The sequence below is a fragment of the Schistocerca cancellata genome, chromosome 3 (genome assembly GCF_023864275.1).
Source record: "Schistocerca cancellata isolate TAMUIC-IGC-003103 chromosome 3, iqSchCanc2.1, whole genome shotgun sequence".
NCBI lineage: Eukaryota > Metazoa > Arthropoda > Insecta > Orthoptera > Acrididae > Schistocerca > Schistocerca cancellata.
In genome coordinates, this window is record NC_064628.1 from 661760754 (window position 1) to 661784311 (window position 23558).

At 40.4% G+C, this 23558-nt stretch overlaps 1 protein-coding gene across 2 annotated transcripts in view; it reads left to right on the forward strand.

Moving 5' to 3' along the window:
• Nucleotides 1-23558, forward strand: part of LOC126175636 (integrin alpha-PS2-like) — an 836969-nt gene that overhangs the window by 717333 nt on the left and 96078 nt on the right. For both annotated transcript variants that reach the window (XM_049922524.1, XM_049922526.1), the window contains exon 6: nucleotides 23478-23526. In XM_049922524.1, coding sequence (XP_049778481.1) covers nucleotides 23478-23526 — 49 coding nt within the window. The remainder of the gene's footprint in view (nucleotides 1-23477; nucleotides 23527-23558) is intronic.

Sequence of the window (23558 nt, forward strand, 5' to 3'; positions counted from 1 at the left end):
CCTTTCCTCTTTTGAGCGATTTTAATTGTTTCTCTATCCCTCTGTCGTCTATTTCGATATCTACCATTTTGTCATCTGTGCGACAATCTGGAGAAGGAACTACAGTGCAATCTTCCTCTGTGAAACAACTTTGGAAAAAGACATTTAGTATTTCCGCCTTTAGTCTGTCATCCTCTGTTTCAGTACCATTTTGGTCACAGAGTGTCTGGACATTTTGTTTTGATCCACCTACCGCTTTGACATAAGACCAAAATTTCTTAGGATTTTCTGCCAAGTCAGTACATAGAACTTAACTTTCGAATTCATTGAACGCCTCTCGCATAGCCCTCCTCACACTACATTTCGCTTCGCGTAATTTTTGTTTCTCTGCAAGGCTTTGGCTATGTTTATGTTTGCTGTGAAGTTCCCTTTGCTTCAGCAGCAGTTTTCTAACTCGGTTGTTGTACCACGGTGGCTCTTTTCCATCTCTTACGGTCTTGCTTGGCACATACTCATCTAACGCATAATGTACGACGGTTTTGAACTTTGTCCACTGATCCTCAACACTATCTGTACTTGAGACAAAACTTTTTTGTTGAGCCAACAGGTATTCTGAAATCTGCTTTTTGTCACTTTTTCTAAACAGAAAAATCTTCCTACCCTTTTTAATATTCCTATTTACGGCTGAAATCATCGATGCCGTAACCGCTTTATGATCGCTGATTCCCTGTTCTGCGTTAACTTTTTCAAATAGTTCGGGTCTGTTTGTCACCAGAAGGTCTAATATGTTATCACCACGAGTCGGTTCTCTGTTTAACTGCTCAAGGTAGTTTTCAGATAAAGCACTTAAAAAAATTTCACTGGATTCTTTGTCCCTGCCACCCGTTATGAACGTTTGAGTCTCCCAGTCTATATCCGGCAAATTAAAATCTCCACCCAGAACTATAACATGGTGGGGAAATCTACTCGAAATATTTTCCAAATTATCCTTCAGATGCTCAGCCACAACAGCTGCTGAGCCAGGGGGCCTATAGAGACATCCAATTACCATGTCTGAGCCTGCTTTAACCGTGACCTTCACCCAAATCATTTCACATTTCGGATCTCCGTCAATTTCCTTCGATACTATTGCACTTCTTATCGCTATAAACACGCCTCCCCCTTCACTGTTCAGCCTGTCTCTGCGGTATACATTCCAATCTGAGTTTAGGATTTCATTACTGTTTACGTCTGGTTTCAGCCAACTTTCTGTCCCTAGTACTATATGGGCGTTGTGACCGTTTATTAATGAGAGCAGTTCTGGGACCTTTCTATAGACGCTCCTGCAGTTTACTATTAGCACATTAATATTGTTATTCCCTGTTGCATTTTGCCTACTCCTACCTTGCCGCGTCTCAGGAGGCGTCTTGTCGGGCCTAGGGAGGGGATTCTCTAACCTAAAAAAACCCCCATGTGCACTCCACACGTACTCCGCTACCCTTGTAACATAATAGCCGCAGACGCACAGTTTCGTTGACGTTCCTGACATCAGCGTCATCGGTAGACGTCGAAGGGAGTCCTGAACGAGGTTTATCTTTATCTTAACCACAGACCCATGTATCATCACCAGTTCTGATTCTCTTAAGGAACATCTCATTCTCGAAACTTTCTGGCAGATTAAAACTGTGTGCCGGACCGAGACTCGAACTCGGGACCTTTGCCTTTCGCGGGCAAGTGCTCTAGCATCTGAGCTACCGAAGCACGACTCACGATCAATCCTCACAGCTTCAATTCTGCCAATACTTCGTCTCCTACCTTCCAAACTTCACAGAAGCTCTTCTGCGAACCTTGGACCTTGGAGCGGGAGAGACTCCTTGCTGTCGCTTGGCAGGTGCAGATGTGCTTCGCAGAAGTGCTTCTGTCAAGTTTGGAAGGTAGGAGACGAGATACTGGCAGAACTGAAGCTGCGAAATGTGGCGTCAAGGGGCTATGGCAGCAGACGACCAACGGCAGTGCCTTTGCTAACAGCACAATATCGCCCGTAATGCCTCCCCTGGGCTCTTGACCATATCGGTTGAACCCTACACCACTGGAAAACGTGGCCTGGTCAGACGAGTACCGATTCAGTTCGCAAGAGCTGATGATAGAGTTAGAGTGTGGCGCCGACCCCACGAAGCCATGGACCCAAGTTTTCAACAAGGCATTGTGCAAGCTGGTAGTTCATAATGGTGTGGGCTGTGTTTGCATGGAATGGACTTTACATGGAATAGACTGGGTTCTCTGGATGTTCGGTTACTTGGAGACCATTTCCAACCATTCTTGGAAGTCAAGTTTCCAAACAAGGATGGAAGTCTATGGATGATAATACGCCTTGACACCGTGCCACAACTTTTCGCGACTGATTTAAAGAAATTCTGGACAGTTCGAGCGAATGGTTTAGCCACCCAGATCGCCCAACATGAATCCCACTGAACATTTATAGGACATAATTCGTGCGCAAAATCCTGCGCCGGCAACACTTTCGAAGTTATGGACGGTAGTAGAGGCAGCATGGCTCAATATTTCTGCAGGGAACTCCCAACGACTCGTCTAGTACTGCACTACGCCAACAAAAGGAGACCCAACATGACATTAGGAGGCATTCCATGACTTTTGTCACCACTGTGTGTATCATAACAATGCTGGTGTTTGTTCTTTCGGACCTGTCCATCTTCATCAGAGGCAACCGCTGGTACATGTTCAGCGAAATTAATAAACTAGAATTTGAAGAATTCTCTGTTAATGTTTCAACATTGTTTTAAATATACAGAATATACATACCTTTGAACGTGACATAATTAATATTTACGAACACAGTTCTTACATGAAGTTTTTTCTTTAAACGAAGATGTCGATACCCGCTGGTATCGCAGGGTTCCTAATGTATAATTGGTTTAATTATGTCGTAAGATACAGATTACTGAACTGCACTGACAAAGCAGGTTTATTTTTATTTCATTACACCGATGTCCTTACGTAGCCATTTCCTGTGGTCAAATGAATTTTCAGAACGAGGTATTCAATTAAAAAAATACAAACTAGGAGACGAGGTACTGGCGTAATTGAAGCTGTGAGGACGGGGCGTGAGTCGTGCTTGGGTAGCTCAGTGGTAGAGCACTTGCCCGCGAAAGGCAAAGGTCCCGAGTTCGAGTCTCGGTCCGGCACACAGTTTCAATCTGCCAGGAAGTTTCACAAACTATGCAATTGACGAGATTGGTGCAAACCTTTTTTCAGCAGTTTGTATTGGAAACCCTGACCAGACGAAATGCGTGTCTGGCGACGAGAAAATATTTTCTCAAGGAAACATAGCGGTTGGCCAGTGCTGACATTTTTCAGTTTACTCGCGGTGAAATGAATCTTCAAATAATTCGCTTGGAGCACTGCAATGTACAACCATTACAGCTGCATGATTCAACAACACAAGCTACTCGCGTTTCTACTTCTCTCATTATCTCGAGCGATTTCCTGTATATCACTTACAAGGCAGCGAAATACTAATGCAAAACACTTTACTTTAAAAAATCTAGAATCCAACGGCCTAACAGTTTTTTTCCTAGCCCTCTTTCGTGGACCACACAAAGGTATAATCGTCACCTCAGTGTTTCGGGTCATCTATATCAATGTGGGATGACCGAAAAGCGCTTGTACAGCGCTGCTGATTATTTTGGAAATACCCTGAGTACGGAAGATTTTTCGGAGAGATTTAGCGTTGCACCCCGGACACTAGTGCTCAATATGGCGATCATTAAATCTTCTCTATAACCTCTCCCTTGCCCTTCCCCCCTCCCCTCCCCTCCCCTCCCTACCGGCTTCTTTCTTGGCGATGAAAATTTGTTCTACCAACGGAATACAAACCGGCTATGACTGAAGGCCATTGCACTAACTCGGACTTGTGCAGTTCCCAGGAATGTTCAATGAATGCTCTGCTTTTTAAGCCGACCGCTTGCAGAATCTTAAGCCTGGAACCATACACGGGCTTCGAAAATTACCAGAAGGACTATTACAAGGATTTTCGTTCTTGTTACATTGAGATCTACTTTGAAATGGCTTTCCTAAGGTTTATGCAATTAGTGAAGGTATTTTATTTACTCTATAATCCTAAAGTATAAAATAAATAACGCTTAGAAAATAGAGACTTAAGTAGCCCTAAAAGGAGAGTAAAATGTTTCTTATGTAAACCAACACAGTCTCGTATCACAATCATTTATCGCTAGCGTGATGAATGTGAAATGTCCCCTTTTGAAGAATTGTATACGAGACTGTGCTTAAACTGACACACAATATTTTTAGCGCAACGCAATCTGACTTTCAAAATTCCCTACAAAGGAATGGCCCTGATTAACATTAACCTGTACCTTTCACAGATCACTTACCTCACAAAAATCTTCATTACTCGAACTACTGCAATACAGCGAGCGCCACTACTGACAGCTAAATAAAAGATTCAAACTACGGAAGGCACTAACTACTGATAGGCATAATTAGCAAATGAAAGATTTTAATAGAGAACAAACAATGTATTTACCTTAATAGTCATCAAAGGACATCATATATATAGTAGTTCATAACATCCAGTCTTACAAATTTCAAAACTCCGCCATCTCTCTCCCCACATCCACCACTGCTGGCGGCTCACCTCCAACAGCGCAACGCTACGCGCTGTTCACATCCAGCTGCCGCTGCCCAACACTACAATGGCAGACAACAATGCAAACTAGCCACAGACTGCACACAGCACAGCTTGAAAGATTTTAATAGAGAACAAACAATGTATTTACCTTAATAGTCATCAAAAGACATCATATATATAGTAGTTCATAACATCCAGTCTTACAAATTTCAAAACTCCGCCATCTCTCTCCCCACATCCACCACTGCTGGCGGCTCACCTCCAACAGCGCAACGCTACGCGCTGTTCACATCCAGCTGCCGCTGCCCAACACTACAATGGCAGACAACAATGCAAACTAGCCACAGACTGCACACAGCACAGCCAGTGATTTTCATACAGAGCGCTACGTAACGTTGCCAATAAGAAAACATAAACAGCCTACTTAAAAATGGAACATGGAAATAACAGTCAAGCTAACGAAATGTATATCCATGTGTTAGTCGTCAGAAGTACTTTGTCTAGTGTTTAGAAAATCAAAATGTTTGTCACATCTGGGTGTATACTATTCTATTCTTGACGCTGTTTCTTTAAACCAAATGGTTTGTCTTCTTGCATTTTCTCTTCAATTTCGTTATAAGTATCAGATTTCCCCTGATCTGTTTCACTGCTCCCTTCTGCATCTGCATTGTCATTTTCAAACTCGTACTCTTCGTGTATTTACACTGGCCAATATCGTCAATGACCATGAAGTGACAATTAATAGACTGTGTCACAATATTCCACTATGTGCAATTATTTGTACACTATCTGATCGAAAGTATACAGGAATCTATCAGTGGACATTAATATGAGGTGTGTCCACCCTTCGTCTCTGTGGCTGTTTGATCTTTTCTGAGGGCACCTTCTGTGAGATGTCTCAGTGTCTGCGGAGGAATGGCAGTCCATTATTCCACAAGGAGCAAAACAAGAGAAAATATGTTGGGCGCTGGAGACTGGGTCGAAATAGACATTATAAATCAACCCAGAGTTGTTCCATTGTGTTCAGGTCGAGACTCTTGTCGGGCCAATCGATTTCAGGACTGTTATTGTCCACAAACGACTGCCTCACAGATGCTGCTTTATGACAAGATGTATTGCCATATTGACACAAACAGTCATCATCTCCCATCTGTTGCTCTACTTTATGCAGTCACAATGCTGTAAAATGTGTTTCTGTCCTTCCGCATTTAGCGTTTTCTTAACCGCAATAATGGGTCCTCACCCTAACTGCCGGCCGCGGTGGTCTAGCGGTTCAGGCGCTCAGTCCGGAACCGCGCGACTACTACGGTCGCAGGTTCGAATCCCGCCTTGGGCATGGATGTATGTGATGTCCTTAGGTTAGTTAGGTTTAAGTAGTTCTAAGTTCTAGGGGACTGATGACCACAGATGTTAAGTCCCATAGTGCTGAGAGCCATTTGAACCATTTTTTTTTCACCCTAACTACGAACCCCCCTTCCCCCACCACCACTTCCTACGTACTTTATTGTTGGCACATGGCAGGTAATGTTCTCCAGTCATTCTCCAAAATCAAATCCTCCCACCGGACTGCTACAAGGTATAGCGTAATTCATCACTCCAAATCGCTCGTTTCCAGTCATCCACTGTCCAGTGGCGTCTTTGTTTACACCACATCAAGCGTCGCTTAGCACTGACCGCAGAACTGCATTGTTTATGAGGAGCTGCTCGATCACTGCAACCCACCTTTTTTAGGTCCCTGCGCACAGTCACTGAACTGCTGGCAGCATTTTGGAACTCGCGGATGATTCCTCCTGCTTATTTCAGGCGATATTTACAACTATCCCCCACAATGCCGGACGGGCCTTGTTCGTCAATACATGACGTCTGTATGGTCTTCCTTTCGCTGTGGTTGTTCCGTCACGCTCGCACTTCACAATCATATCTCCAACAGTCAACTTGGGCAGCTTTAGAAGGTTTGAAATATCCCTCAAGGATTTGTTACTCAGGTGACAACCAATGACTTGACCAAGTTCGAAGTCACTGAGCTCTCCTGAGTGACCCATTCCGTTGTTACTACATCTCTACTCACAACCCAACCCATCCCACCTATATACTGGTGCGTCCCGCTCTCGAAGCATGTTACAGTGAATTCCACAATTTTACCGCCCCAATATCGAAATCTAAACTGCCTCAAGTGGAAAGTTAGTGTATTTTGGTGAGGTCCGCAAGCGAATTAAACAGGACATTGATTGTGGACACTAGCCAGCATATATGCATCCTTAGTATCTGAATTCACTGTCATTAATGTTTACTGTCGATAAAATGGAACAGCTGAGGCTGAATGCCTTGATGTGGCGCTACTTATTCGCTAATGGGTAAAGCTGAAATACACTGAAGAGTCAAAGAAACTGTTGCATCTGCTCAGTATTGTATAGGGCTCCCGCGAGCACGCAGAAGTGCCACAACACGACGTGGCGTGGACTCGACTAATGCCTGAAGTAGTGCTGGAGGGAACTGGCACCGCGAATCCTGCAGGGCCGCCCATAAATCCGCAAGAGAACGAGGGTATGGAAATCTCTTCTGAACAGCACGTTGCAAGGCATCAAAGATATGCTCAATAATGTTCATGTCTGGAGAGTCTGATGGCCAGCGTAAGTCTTTAAACTCAGAAAAGTGTTCCTGGAGCGATGTTGTGCGGTGTCGCTGGAATTGCCCAAGCCCGTCGGAATGCACAATGGACATGAATGGATGCAGGTGATTAGACAGTATGCTTGCGTACGTGTCACGTGTCAGAGTCGTATTCAGACGAATCAGGGGTCCCATATCACTCCAATTGTACACGCCCCACACCATTACAGAGCCTCCACCAGCCTGAACAGTTCGTATTGACATGCAGGGTCCATGAATTCATGAGGTTATCTTAATAGCTGTACATGTCGATCCGCTCGATACAATTTGAAACGAGACTCGTCCGACCAGGCAACATGTTTCCAATCATCAACAGTCCAATGTCGGTGTTGACGAGCCCAGGCAAGGCGTAAAGCTTTGTGTCGTGCAGTCATCAAGGATACACGAGTGGGCCCTCGTCTCCGAAAGCCCATATCGATGATGTTTCATTGAATGGTTCGCGCGCTGAGGCTTCTTAATGGCCCAGCATTGAAATCTGCAGCAATTTGCGGAAGGCTTGACCTTCTGTCACATTGAACGATTGTCTTCAGTCGGCCTTGGTCCGGTTCTTGCAGGATCTTTCCCCAGTCGCAGCGATGTTTTACCGGATTCTTGACATTCACGGTACACTCGTGAAATGGTCATGCGGGAAAATACCCACTTCATCGCTACCTCGGAGCTGCTGTGTCCAATTGCTCGTACGCCGAATATAACACCACCTTCAAATTCACAAAAATTTTGATAAGTCGTCATTGTAGCAGCAGTAATCGATCTAACAACTGCGCCAGACACGTGTTGTCCTATTCTGCCTGTTTACGTATCTCTGTATTGGAGTACGCATGCATATACCAGTTTCTTTGGCGCTTCAGGGTATATGCCCCACCGTTTGGTGTTCTTACGGAGGGAGAAAAGAGGACCTGGCTGCGCCCCACCTCTCGTCCGGGCCTAACCTTTAATGCTTACCCGCTCCACGGTCGAGAGAGAGAGACAGATAACCCAAGAGCCGACGCACGGATGGCGATATGTAAACTACCGCCCCCGCATTTGCCTTATCGAGGCTTTCCCCGACTTGGCGGGTGACTGCTTAAAGTCCTCCTTCCATTAGTTGTCTTTCAGGACGGGACCCGAGTAAATAAAAGCGGCAAACGGAGCGATAGCCGGCGTGTCATAAAGCAGACACAGTCATTAATTGTGGCGGGTCAACAAAGGGAGCGAGGGTACCATTAGCTTCGCCGCTAGGTCGCACTCCGAGGACGATGGCAAGGCCAGTGTTTCGTGTACAAAATTCCATCATCATTGATGGAAACGTAACGGAGTTTTACAGGGGCTCATCTAAAAAAATAAACGATATGACCGAAGACAAAAAAGAGGTAAATACGAACAATGACATGACACGGATTTAAGGGAGAGGAAGGCACTAAAGGTTTACTGAATGTCAGGAGAAACTTTTAATATTTATTTCACATCAGTAGCGCAAACAAGAATCAGACATTGCTGCACGGCTGTACTGTATCACTTAATTTTGAGCAAAAAGATTAACTCTCGAAAAATTGTCTACACAAAAAAATTCTGTTTTCAATTTTATGTAGAACACCAGTTAATAAAAACTTTCACTTCAAAAAAAAAGTTCTTATGCTGTTAACTGTCTTACTAGGTTTTACAGATCACACTGAGCTTCGACCAGCTATGCTCTAAAGACACTAATTTCATAATAAGGCAGGAAATTTATAAAGCTTTTCTTGTGATTACCCCTTTAAAAACCACATAAAAATACATACATTCACCTTAAACTTAATCTTAATGATTCAGCAATTTACTTCTAACTACTATCGATGCCTTTGACTGGCCTGTTTCTCAAAACCTCAGACATCGTTACTCTTTTTCTGTGACTTGACGCGAACAAGACGGCAAAACTGGACAGGAGGAGGAGGAGATTAGTGTTTAACGTCCCGTCGACAACGAGGTCATTAGAGACGGAGCACAAGCTCGGATTAGGGAAGCACGGGGAAGGAAATCGGCCGTGCCCTTTCAAAGGAACCATCCCAGCATTTGCCTGAAGTGATCTAGGTAAGGCGATGACATCTCGGTCGGCGAAAGATTCAAGTCCAGGAAGTGAAGCGTTTTCACAACGAACGATAGCTAGCGTAAACCAACCACTACCAGAATTTCGATTAGCGGCGTCCAGAATGAAATTAACTCTGCAGCCACGGAAGAATATCGGTCCATTTAATATAACTGCTTGGGCTGTTCCATTTCCTCCAAGTTTATTCTCGAGGCTAATAATATGTTTGTAGACAGGCGTGCGGTGGCGGCGTTGACGATACACACGTCGACGGGGCATAGTGCTTCAATGCTGTTGCAGACAGAGCTCACAGCGGAATGGTTCCGCTGGCGTGCACTGCCCGCTTATATAGAGAGGGCTCTAGGATGCAACAAATGGATAAAAATTTACTATACTGAGTGCCAAGACACTGATTTAGCAACTGCATGATGTATTGTATACTGGCACGGTGTGTGTGTGGGGGGGGGGGGGGGAGTTTATGGGGTGGGGCGGTGGGTCCTACCCGTACGCACGTGCTGCTAGTATTACTGTTTTCATTGAAAATCAAATTCCACAAATTGAATAACTAATATTGCTAACTTCATCTGCTTTTTGTGCTGATTAACATCATACTATTACTTTTGTTGTAAGTTCATAATTACTACCCTAAATCTTTCGCCGACCGAGATGTCATCGCCTACAAGACGTGGCATTGTGGAATAGATCCCAAGAAGCAAAGTAGTCCTAGTTATGTCTATAGTAATATGCCATTTACTTTGTATACACGTTCATGTAGAAAAGTTAGTAATGATGAAAAACTTCATGTATGGATGAAAGGACTTGGTGTACTTGCTGAGAATGTAACTGTTACTGGAGATATTATTTTGTACTACAATTATTAATAAAGTGTGACCCTTGACCTAGAACCGTCGTCCTTCGGAATGCGAATCGAGTCCATCATCCAGTGTGCTAACCACAACGCCACCTCGCTCAGTAAAATAAATAAATAAATAAATAAATAAAAATTAAAATAACTGGACATAGTTTATCAAATTACTAATCGTTAGCTACCTTAGGACAAGAGACCTATTTCCTTGACAGTCAGATTCCACATCTATTGAATAGAACTGTAGTACACTTCAGTTATGTTCGCGAGCACGATCACATGGCGAAAGCGTCGCTTCACTGGTCATTAAATCTGCCGATCCGCCAGATTCACGGACTGTCTGTCTTAGCACGTTGTCGAACATCAGTTACACGTTCCCGTGTTCTCGCTCCACGCGCGTTGATACAGGGTATTGTATTGTACGTTAACCGGAGACCTAGAAACGACGGAGAGGCTCCGTCCCCGCAAACATACCTTCACCAGAAGTAAAATATCAAAAATTAAATCCTGCAATGGAGAATAATAAAACAATTGAGCCAAAGGCGTGTCCATAATCAAGTTGTATAATGGAGATGATGTCTTAACTACTGACGACGCCTTTGGCACAATTGTTGTATTGTTCTCCATTGCAGGATGTAATTTTACATATTTCACTTCTGATGAAGGTATATTTATATATACCGAAACCTTGGTCAAGAATTTTAATAAATCTTATCCTGCAACTATTTTGGCTGTCATCATTTACCGTGAAGAATTTCAGCAGTTGCTGTTTCAGCCATGTTTAAAATCTTGACATATTATTCCCCTCTCTTTTGGCTACAAAACCCTATTTTTCAACATAATCTCCATTCAATAAGACATCCTTAGCCCACGTTACTGGGAGGTCCTATATGTCTGGACGGTACCATTCTACTTGCCGACGTCGGAGCCAACGTCTTGCTGCATCAATAACCTCCAGATCATCCAAGTAACACACAAGCAGTTCCGCACAGGTGGTCCTTCGTTACTCTTTCACATCTTCTGTTAGGCTGGTATTACACTATCAAATATCTTTGTCCAGTATCTTTGTCAAATATCTTTGTCAAAGAAATTTGATGGTGTAATAGGGAACTTTGTCAAATGTCGTCAAATATTTGATCAAATCTAGGGCCTCGCTATAGATTTGATCAAAGGAGTCGCTTGTCTTCTGTTCACTGCAATGTGACATGTTCCCACATGGAGCGCTAGCATCGCTGCACCATTCTGTCTTCTGTAGTGTTTTTATAAACATTGCCAGTAAATACAATTGGTGTGTACCGACAACTACAAAATTAATAGATATGTATGAAGCTGATGAGGCGCTTTACAATGTGAGGCACCCCGAATACAAAAATAGATTAAGAAGATTGGAGACCTGACCTTACCTAACATAACCTAACTCTCTCCTGTAACAAGGAGTTGGAGTGTTACTGTGAGCCTGTCTTCTGCAGATATAGCAGTTCTTAAGTGAGTATTGTGCTTTGTGATATGAGGATACACTTCACTGAGCACATACAGAAATGTATGCTCATCCATTCTTAAGTAATTGATGTACGACTTGACGTCCTCCACTATAATCTCACGTAACAAGTTTTGTTGAATGCTTTTATCGTGTTGTCGTAAAACCCACGGCTTCACCCAGGTACATTTCCTTTTTTTCTCCCAACTTCTCTTCCGCATGTGCAGACAGTGCAGTAGTGGTACATGCAAGTGCTGCGGTTAAAAACAAATTGTTGTTGTCAGCCATCTTGAACTTTGACGAAAAATATGATGTGCAATACCCCTTTTTAGCGCCACGTCAAAGATCTTTGTCAAATATATTTGATGAATATTTGATCACATCTTCGATCAAATCTTTGACAAAGAAATTTGATAATGTAGTATCGGCCTTAGGCAGTGATAAAACCCAGCAGGCACGAGTGTGTCAGCCCTACCAACAGAGACATCCAATTACGCAGCGAGATGTATGATTGTGATCCATCCGTCACCTCGATTGAGAATGTCCACATGTTCCAGTATTGCTGGAGTCACAACTGTATGCGGCCCGCCGGCACGTGGGAGATCGGACCGGTTTACGCGACCTTATGGCGATGAACACAGTCGCCTCTCCCAATGAGTCATCGTGCTTTTATCCAGGTCCCCATACACATTCTGCAAGCGCCTGTGAATATCTGCTATCTTCTGGGTTTCCGCCAAAAGAAACTCAGAGACAGATTTCCACTTGGAAAGCATCACTGTAACAGACGCCATTTTGAAAGCTACGTATAACGTCGCCTCCTGTCGGAACCTCATGAAACTATATGATCTGATGCGGGAATATATCACGATGTTCTACAATAAATTCTGCATATTTTCAACGGAGACTGGCCGAGAAAATAATGTGTTGCGTTGCTTATTGAAAGCCCCTTGGTAATCCTGGATTCTTCACTTACAGCTACATCTTGAAACTCTGTAAGGAAGCTTCCGCGCTATAGTTTGCGTCAATCTTGAACCTGCCAGTTCAGGTGTTTCAGCGTCTCCATGATGCTCTCCCATGGGTCAAATAAACCTGTGATCATTCATGTTGCCCTTCTTTTTATTTGTTAAATATCCCTCGCTAATCCTTTTTGGTTCGGGTGCCACACATTTGAACAATATTCTAGGATAATTCCCAGGAGAGTTTTGTAACTGATCATTTTTGTGGACTGAGTGTTTTTTTCTAGTATACACCTACGACTGAACCTATTTGATTTTTCCACTTTATATCTCTTCAAAATGTTACATGCAGGTATTTGCATGAGTTGACTGATTGCAATTGTGACTCATTGATACTGTAATCAATATGTTTTCTGTATATTTAAAGCAGGTTGCGAATCTTTGCATCAAGCTGACGATCATCATTGTTTGCTTTCCACACATGTCCTTGGGGATGATTTGGTGGGGGTTTTGTCCTCTACACTGGGAAACTTTAGCGTGTGGTGTGGTTTTAGGGGATGGGGGGAAGTGGGCAAATTTTTTCGCTTTTACATTCCCCGGTCTGCCTATGTATGCCCCACCAAGCCTATGTATGGTCTCCACTCATCTCTCTTTTTCATTTCCACTGTTCCCTCTCACTGTCCTCCCACTGCTACTGTCTCAGTCCGTCTCTCTTTCTCTTTTATGGTGATTGTTTCTCATTGATTTTCACTGTCTCTTTTCTCTTTGGCTCTCACTGCTGTTGCCTTCATCCCTCTATCCCTCTCCCTTTCTCTTTCACTGCCACTTTCTCTCTCCCACCATCACTATCTCGTCTCTTTTTTCTCCCACTGGCACTCTCTCCTCTGTCTTCCACCATCACTGTCTCTCTATTATTCTCTTTTAGCACAAAAAAGCGTAAGTATGTACGCAGGTCAAAATTTTTGGTGAAGAAGGTGGAATCAGGATTGAGGCAGTTGATTGCCCACTTTTCTGTCACTCTCTCTTAACCTTCCACCAGTCGCGATAATATCTGTTACATGAGGGATCATGCGTTGCAGAGAGAACAACGAGTTGGTTTGCTTCAATTATTGATCTTATTGTGTACTAAATGTGTTAAATTACCTATTTTAACCGTTTTATGTTCAAAATAGAATGTGTTTTGGGTATATAATTGTATTACATTTTTATGAGACGAAACGCAAAAAGAAAAAAATTGTATATCTTGTGCCAGCAAGTTCATCAAGCTTCCTTCTTCCCTGCTAGGTTGTGCTATCATTAGATCGAAGGCTCCTCAAAATTAGTGGAAACCTCAGAGACTAAACACCGCTCTCAGATGTGTTATTCCCATCCCATCCTTTGTCCATAACTCCTGCACATTTACCATTCATTCCTTTATCAACCCGATTCAAATAAGGATAGCGATAGTGGTCAATAGATCAGTACAATCTCAGAGTCGCACATACATTAGGCAAAAGTTTTCGATTTTTCAATTAGTATGTCGTAGAACTTCATCAGTCATGTTTACATTGAAAAGTTTCGAAAGTACAGCAAGGGGAGATGCAGAATCCCTTACTATTGCTCTAGCGCCAGGCAAAGCTTTTACTACTTTTTTCCTTAATTTTTGAAGATTTCGATAGACTTGATATGCACCATTTCGTAACTTCATCCTTCCCCATACAAAAATCTTCAGTCCCTGTTTCATCTTCGTCCTCTTCATCAATATACTCAGTTTCAGTTTCAGAGTCGTGGTCAGCGTTTATTGTTTCTTCCTCACTGAAATCGGAATCACTTTCCTCAAAATTTCGAGTTGATTGATGTTGAGCTCATTTTTCATTCTCTTCTTGAAAAGTCTAGGAATGTCTTCAAGTTTTAGATTAGATTAGATTAGTTTTTCGTTCCATAGATCCGTGCGCAGGAGATCCTCGTGGATGTGGAACATGTCAATTTTTTTAACGCTGAAATAACAATACTAATAGTATGAATATATGCAATACATCATTTGTGTCTATTAAAAAATTCGTCAATGGAGTAGAAGGAGTTGGCCACTAGTAAGTCTTTCAGGCTCCTTTTAAACTGATCTTTATTTGTAACTAAATTTTTTATGTTTGCTGGCAAATTATTGAAGATGAGTGTTCCTGAGTATTGGACCCCTTTTTGAACTAAAGTAAGTGCTTTTAAGTCCTTGTGCAGATCATTTTTGTTCCTGGTATTGTATGTATGAACTGAGCTGTTTGTTGGAAAAAGAGATATATTATTTAGGAGTAAATATACTGAGAGGCAGTAGTTAGTATACCCAGTTCTTTGGAGAGGCTGGGCTCCACCTAGTAAAAACATTCCAAATTTGTATATTCTATTCACTGACTTCAGAAAAATTAAAAATAATTGTACTTATTTGTTTATGTAATGTTCCCATAAAGTGAGGTCCAACAGCTGTAAGTATTTTATAAAATATGTTTTAACCATCGACTGTTTTTTATTCCATTAGTCATCTATAAAATATGTTTTAACCATCGACTGTTTTTTGCCCAATTAGTCATCTACCGGTTTCGGTTATTTACCATCGTTCAAGCTGTTGGGTACGACAGAGCCTGGATGATGGTTAATAACCGAAACCGGTAGATGACTAATGCGACAAAAAACAGCTAATGGTTACAATGCATTTTATATCAGTGAAGGGTTGAAGACGACCATATACGCCTTTTTTTTCCACTGCGAGAGGAGCATTTATCACCTGGTTCTCTTCTTTTCCCTGTACAGCAGGATATGCTGATTATAAAATATTAATTCTGTGTGCCAGTAAAGTTTTGACAGTTTATTTACGTACTTGACAAACATACACAACAAATAAGTACGCATAATAGAAGGTTAATCATCTCCCACCCAACGCAAATTCGCTTTAAACTACTTTACATTACTTTACACAAAAATATTTTTTAGGCTACACCTACAAGAACAAAGAATTTCGTGTGGCAAAGTAATTTTTTATGAGGGGCTTATAGCGCCTGTGACACCATCGAAAAATTTCAGCCGTGAAGAGCCCATTATACAGAAAAAGGCATCACTAAGTTTTATTGGTGAAAAATGGCGACCAAAAACATAGTCGCGTAATTCCAGAACCCTTGAGATGACCCAGAGCCCTTGCCATGTTTTCACTACGTCATTTAAAACTCCATTTATGCCTCAGACCGGTTATTAAGGCAATAAGTACGGCACCTTTGCACCTCTCGATATCGAAAAAAATTTCAAAGTTCCCCAAGAACATCATCTTGACAACGTAAGGTAAAAGTTTTGTCGATCTGCCGTGAGTAGAAATAATGGAAGTGACCATCCCCACAATGGTACTACGTACTTTTGGTACCCATGAACTCATGGTTTTTTTGGGGCGTATCTTGATAACGGATAAAGATGTTCGAAAACGGGAAAATTGGTTTTCTCAATAAATGTTTAAAGAGTGTTGCGCCATTTTCTACGATTTATTATTTAGATAACTGCAGCCCATGATGAAAAAGCGCCTAAAATCAGTTTTTGCTGTTTTTGCGTAGCTTTGAACCTCTGTATCTCGGTAACGGATAATGATACAAAAAAGAATTTCCATGAGAACATCATGTTAAGAACATATGATAAAAATTTCGACTATTTGCCATGAATAGTAATTACAGGTGTGGCCGTACCCACAATTTGTACTTTTCATAACCAAAAACTATGATTTTCTTTTTTTAGTGGCTCAGCAACCGCCCATGAACAAATGATGCTTTTATAAGCCGTCTAAGGGCCACCCTAGACCACACGTAATGCGAAAGAACCAACCGATTTGCTCAATTTGCGTAGGTTGGAGGAAGTGTATAATGTCTAAATTTTGACCCAGTACTGTAGAATAGCCCATTCTTCAGATAAGTTTATAAATGATCGCTAGAGCAAGGTCTATCCAAAACACTTGACCGTTTATCTCTCCTATCAATATCACCCGAGATATGACCCGTTCAAAAATCCCATTTTCGCGCGCATGGCTTCTTGGAATATATTGGTATATGCAGCTATGTTCGCTGTTGCCACCTATTGACCTAACTCTTATTCAGTACTGCTTGGTATCTGCAATTGTGAGAGCTAAAGCACTAAACCTGCATTGTTGTGTCGTTATGCAGACGGCTTCCTGAACATTGTTGATTCTATTGTCAAAAAGGATAAAGGTAAGCTGCGAAACATAAAATGTTGTTAATAACTCATTACTGGTATTTTAGGTGCCAGCAGTGTGTTAAACTAAACAGACATTGTATCAAGTTTTAACATTCCTCTTTATGTACAGAAATGTAGATACAATTTAGCAAGAAGTACGTGCATAGGTCTCCGCAGTAGGGGACAAGACAGTCCAATCTGCCCTCTCCGGATATCTGGGCACAGGGTTTTTATAACAATGATTGTCTGCGGCAGTAACCACAACTATAGATATAAATGTAACGAAATTGTTCTGAAAAACAACGACAGAAGATATTTATAGATATTTGGGCACTTGATTCCTGAAATTTGCTGTTTTTCTGGATGTGTTGAACTCAAACATCCAAAGCACAGAAAAAGAAATACAGCAGCAAGGAAACACAGCACAATAATAAAAATGTACGGCATTAGAATTTGCGAACTCTGTTTAAGGTGCTAGATGTTTCTTTATGTCCGTTTCTCTATATTAATAACCAATAAATCTTGCCCTGGAATATCACTTGCAGACCAAAGTGGAGAAAACGTACCATCGAGCAAAATACAAGGGGACTTCATAAAGTAAGTTACACAGTATTATTGCAGGCCAAGAAACTTATTGAATGCTACACTACACTTCAAAGTGAACAGATACAAGACACTATGTTTCAACATCTCCATAAAGTCTCTGACTTACCGTCGTAATGTTTTACTAATCTCTCAATTCGTCGACAATAGAAATCCGAGGCTTGGTCCTGCAGCTGTTTAAGAGCCAGTGGGTGAACATCCTCATTGTTGTAAAATCTCCTCTTCCCCCCCCCCCCCCCCCGCCTCTCTCTCTCTCTCTCTCTCTCTCTCTCTCTCTCTCTCTCTCTCTCTCTCTCTCTCTGATGATGTTTGGTTTGTGGGGCGCTCAACTGCGTGGTTATTCCAAACACAAACTGTGATGCAACAGTTATCCATACCACATCAGAACTGTGTCTGCAGAAAACCCAGAACATGTACTCTCTTTTGATGATATGCCACTCTTGTTGTGAAATGGCCCTAGTGTGGGAAGACATGTTTAACTTACTGTCTGAAGACACCATGTTCGTACGTAAAAGTAAACTGCAAAGTATTGAAAAGCACATGAGGCCATTTCCCACGTCTGTCTCGCATTACAACCAGCTTCGAACTCCGAGTAAGAAAAAGGTCTACTTGCCCAGTTGTCGAAATCAGTATGCACCAACTATGGGAAGGAAAAGAAAATAAAAGAATCGGTCTATAGATATGCCTTAAATGAACAGTTTTATCTGAGGTTTCATTGTCCTCGTTCAGACACTATGACATAATGTGACAAGTGCAACAAACAACTTGTTAGTAATAGTGACCCTGCCAATAATGCTGCTAAAAGGTTCACCAACGCTGAGCCAATGTGCGTGATGAGAGGAAAAGACTAACTCACAGTGGATATTACATCACTGTATGGCAATGTTGTGATGACGTGTTTCATTCTGCAGAAGATTCTGCCAGCACCTGTAAATTTTTTGCACATGTCATTTTAGCAAAAAGTGATGTTCCACAATATTTTATTACTCAATACACTTTATAAATGCAATTTTATTTGGTGCTACAGTTTTGTTTTTGTAGAGACTCCTTCACTACATAGAAGTAGTGCTTTACCAAGTAATCCTTCACAGTCGGTTTGGAACTGTTTCTGTTCATTACCTTTTTTGTGGTGGTCTAGTGAGTAGAGCACTAGGCTCTGCCCATAGAGATCATGGGTTCAATCCTGGATAGGAACAGGGATTTTTCTTCATTCCAGTCCCTGTAAGATAGTCTCTGCCAGCAGTCAGGCCAGTAGCTCGATTACGAGCTTGCACCGCAGACTTTACCTTTTATTATTTTTACAGATTTGGGTAAAATGTTATACAATTTGATGCTCAGATGGAGTATACCTTTCTGTAATAGTGTACATATATATTATTAATTTGCCTGCGTAGTAGCTGTATACAGGACTGTTTAATTTTTTAAATAATAATTACTTTTTCTAGTATGTAAATACATGGATGTTGTAGTATTTTATTTTTCCTTAAATAGTTGCCTGCATGATGATTTTTGGTCTGCCCCTCCCATTAGTGTAATAATCTTTTTCTGTACTGTAAATCATTTCAAACTTTCACCACAGTTTCCCCAGAACTCACCATATAGCAATACTGAGAAAACATAAGCAAAAGGCATTGTCTACAGATTGTCGTACAATATATAGTTTCTTTGTGTTTGTATTATGAAACATGTTTGTTCTGCTGAGTTTTCTGTTTGCATAGTCTACATGTGAATCCCATTTCATGTTACTTTGGTCCATGTACTGAGAGATTTTGTTCTCTGTTTTTCCAATTGTTTCAGTATGAACAGTAGTTGGTGTTATATTCTGGGTGATGAATATGTTCATTGCAGCAGTTTTTCCCAGATTTGTAATTAAAATCTTTCCATTAAAGCATTCAGCTATATTCTTTGTGATGAAACTAATATTGCTTTCAAAGATTTCTTTGGTACTTCCTGTAATTAAGATACTTGTGTCATCTACAAATTCTAGTTTTCTCTTTCTTCTGTTTATATCTAAAACTTGTACGTATAGTAAAAAAAGGATTTGACGCAGTATGGAAACTTGGGGAGCTTCCTATCCGACCACTAATGAAACTGAGTGATGGCTACTGACTGCGATGCCATTTACTTCATTTGTTAGTTCTATGAGCTCTTCTCATTCATTGGGGTATGATTTCATCCAGTTAAATGCTGCTCCACAAATATCCCAATTCTGAATATCACTAAGTAATTTATTGTGATTTGTGGTTTCAAATAGAAATATGCTCAAAATATGTTCCTACCTGTCTAGGGGTTGTAGCATGTCATATTATAAAAAAATCTCTGTTTCATTGAGAGTTTTTTTTTAAACCATGTTGTGAGTCTAATAATATTTTATGCTTATTTAAGAAATTAAACATCCATTTATAAAACTAGGTTTTCTAGAATTTTTGAAAATACAGTCAGAAATGGGTGTCAAGTTTGACTCTCATGTTGGCTTCCTTTTTTGTGAAGTGGTTTCACTTTACCCACTTTTTAATAAAGACAGAAAGTTGTCAGTTGAGAAGGATAGGTTTATAAGAGAAGTCAGTGCTTCAGAGATCAGGTAAGTATGTTTTCTTGGGTAAAATCTGGTATTATCTGTTCCTGACATATGTTTTGATTTTAGAGGCTTAATTTCTTAATGTAATCCTACATATTTTTAGCTTGAGAAATATTGTGTTGCATACCTGTTCTGTTTTTGATGTTATATGTATGTGATGTTTGTATAAATTTTATACTACATTTATAAAATAAATTTTGGTTTGCTGATAGTTTGCGAATTTTTATTCAATTGTAAGTTATTGATTTTACTTTTGTTACTTTTTGTTTCTTCTTTTACAATATACTAAACAGCTTTCATTTTACTGGATGTGTTTGTCATTTTCCAGCATTTCATGCTTGTTATTACCTTCTCGAGTAGGCCTGTTGTTTTGTAGCTTAATTCAGGTGATACCTGACACATTTTAGTAGTTCTGTAGCGCAATCTTTTCTGTGCATATGGTTTTCTTATACCTGGAGTGATGCATTTGTTTGTGTGATTGATTTTTTACCTCCTAGTTTTAACTGGTAATGCTACATAAAATGTAATTTACTTGTATCAGTGAAGATATTAAATTTCTCAAACATATTTTACTACCGTGTTCCCATTACTCTTTCTTAACATATGTTCTTGTCAGTTTGTTAATCTTGTCACTTTTAACGCTGAAACTTGTAGCATGCCCATAGTGGTCTCCAGTCCAGACTTCACTGTTTCTGTTTTTTAATGTTGTTGATTAGAGTTAATTATTATTTGAGTTATTGTGGATTTTGTATAACAAGTTTCTCATGTGTGGGAATGTATTGTGATTTCCGTGTTATCACAGTCTAAGAGATTCAGTAATCCTGTTCTTAATTTACGGGTTTTACTAAAGTCTATACTAAAATTACCAGAGTTTCAATTAATGTGTGTTTCATGATGGTGATGAGAGTTTTTTTATGCCCCCATCTGGAGATTTTTAGAGACAAACAACAATTTTTTTGAATGTACATAATTCTATGGCTGATATATCCAAATCCTTTTCATTATTTAGTGGCTTTAGTTCTAGATGTTGGGAACCTATTCCTTTTTTGAAAAGATGCAATTTTCCACCACGCTGGATTTGCTTTCTACATGTGTAGGGTGTCAGTTCATATTTTGTTATGTTCACTCTGTAACTCATCCTCTTTTGACCAATGCTCATTTAGACACAGTATAAAAACATCAATTAACTCATTTGAAAGTATTATTTACAATTTTATTAACTTATTGCATAGGTACTGAACTTTCCAATGGAACAGCGTAAACTATTTGAATCATGGGTCCCCCTTTGAAGCATCTTCCATTGCGTTGACCTTAACAAAAGAATGTTATCTTATTTTGAAGATTTTCCATCCCTGTAGTGTTTGCGCACCAGAAGTGAACAGTAAGACTGTTGCTTGAAGTAGATAAATGGACATCTCGGTCCACCCCAAAAGCTGAACGCTCAGCACGTTGGAATGCCACGCACGGGGGCCCGGGTTCGATTCCCGACTGGGGTGGGAGATTTTCTCCACTTAGGGACTGGGTGTTGTGTTGTCCTCATAATCATTTCATCCCCTTTGTCAACATGCAAGTCACCCAATATGGTGTCGCACTCAATAAGACTTGCACTTGGCGGCCGAACTTCCCGCCTGTGAACTCCCAGCCACTGATGCCATACAATCATTTTTTCCCATGGACACCTTGCAGAAGCCTTTTAAGAGTCTGCAATCTTGCACTCACTTCCTCCCATGTCTCCTTGATGGTTTTTGTTGCCAGTAATTAAAAATCAGTTATAGATGACATATTGATTCGCTCAATTACAAAACAAACATAAAAATAAATTTTACATGGACTTTGCCTTCTTGTCTAGGACTCATAGTGGAATTATGTACTCTGTTGAAAATATATTCAAAAGCTTCTACCTAACATAAAGCAAGAAAGTTACTTACACAGCTGTGGGATCAGGTCATTAGTTGTGCTTGGACATCTCAGTCAGTAGAGCACTTTCTAATGAAAGGCAAAGGTCCCTGGTTTGAGTTCTGGTCCAGCACACTGTTTTAATCTGCCAAGAAGTGTAAAATCAGCACACACTCTGCAGCAGAGTGAAAGTTCATTGAGGATAATGCAATAAATAGGGAATTCCTATCAATTCCAAAGAAAACTGAAATATGCCTCATTAGCCACTATTTCTACAAATGATCTAGATTCAGTTATTGAAATATTATGTTAGCTATATTGTTAATAGCAGTGTTCATTGTAAAGCTGCATAACAAGTAGTAATGAACTGCAAGTAAGACTCAGTATACACAGGTGTTAATGAATATTGTCTTTGAAAATTGTAATTGAGTAAATATTAAGCTATCAATAACATAAAAAAGCACCTATTTAGTATAACTGAAGGGGCAGTAGCTGTTTTCAAAGTAACAGATTTCTTTCTAATTTTCCTGATTAAATTTAGCTGTCATAAGCAAGAGTCACATTAAGCAGTTTAGTGATAGCTTATTCTTGATACAGAATATATTTCTGTGATTTCCTTGTATTTTGTTAATGTACACCTTAACTCATTCCACATCCATGTGGTTCTTGTTCTTGGTAGGGTCCACAGAACACAGTGGATGACTCAGGAGAGGCTAGTGCTAGAATGGACAGTCACCAAGGCCAAACTGTGTGTAATATATTTCTTAGTTTGATTAACAAGTGATCTACATAACATGGTAGTACATGACATAACATGATAGTCTGTAGACTCAGATCATTACAATAAAATAGATTCTATGTTTTAATTAAGTTTTTTATTGGAACAATCAACATTACACTTACATAACTTTTTGTCACTAAAACATTTACACTGCAAAGAAATATAAGTGATTTTAGGCCCATGTGCAGCTCAAAAGACAGTTTAACTGTGCTTCCTTTTCTCATCTGGTAAGCACTGAGATACCATGAACCACTAATATGAAATTTGATTGTCACTAAAGTAGAAATAACCTTCTAAGGTCTTCCTTAATTTCATATGTATCTATCTTGAAATTAAGAAAATGTTACTTATATCACATTGCTTCCGATTCATAAGTCCTCAGTTATTTCAGAGTGCGGTATGAAAGAAAAGTTGCTGTATTCCTATGTGTGTTACTGGAAGATTCCACCTCAAAGAAAGTTAATCAGAGATCACTGTCATAAATACTGACAGGTGTCAGTCCCCACAGTGCAATCTTTATTTGGCAACAAGTATGGAAATGTCCTTCCCTATATTTCTCCATACTTTTTTGAGCCTTTTACTCTAGGCAGCTTATGAACTGCAGAGAAGGGGTCTTAGGATTGACAATGGTGCCAATATTCCATAACAAAAATGATCCATGCGGTATGGGATATTTTCTCTGGCAAATTTTTTAAATGTTCAATTCAGAAGTTATTTGTCACACATCATAATTCCTGTGGTCATTTCTTTGTCTTTATTGCACTCATTATCTTTTATTACTATTATTTGCAGGATGGAGATCGTGTGTTCATAGGAGCACCAGGCAGTTGGTATTGGCAAGGTGAGTGTTTGTTCACATTGATCTAGAGATAT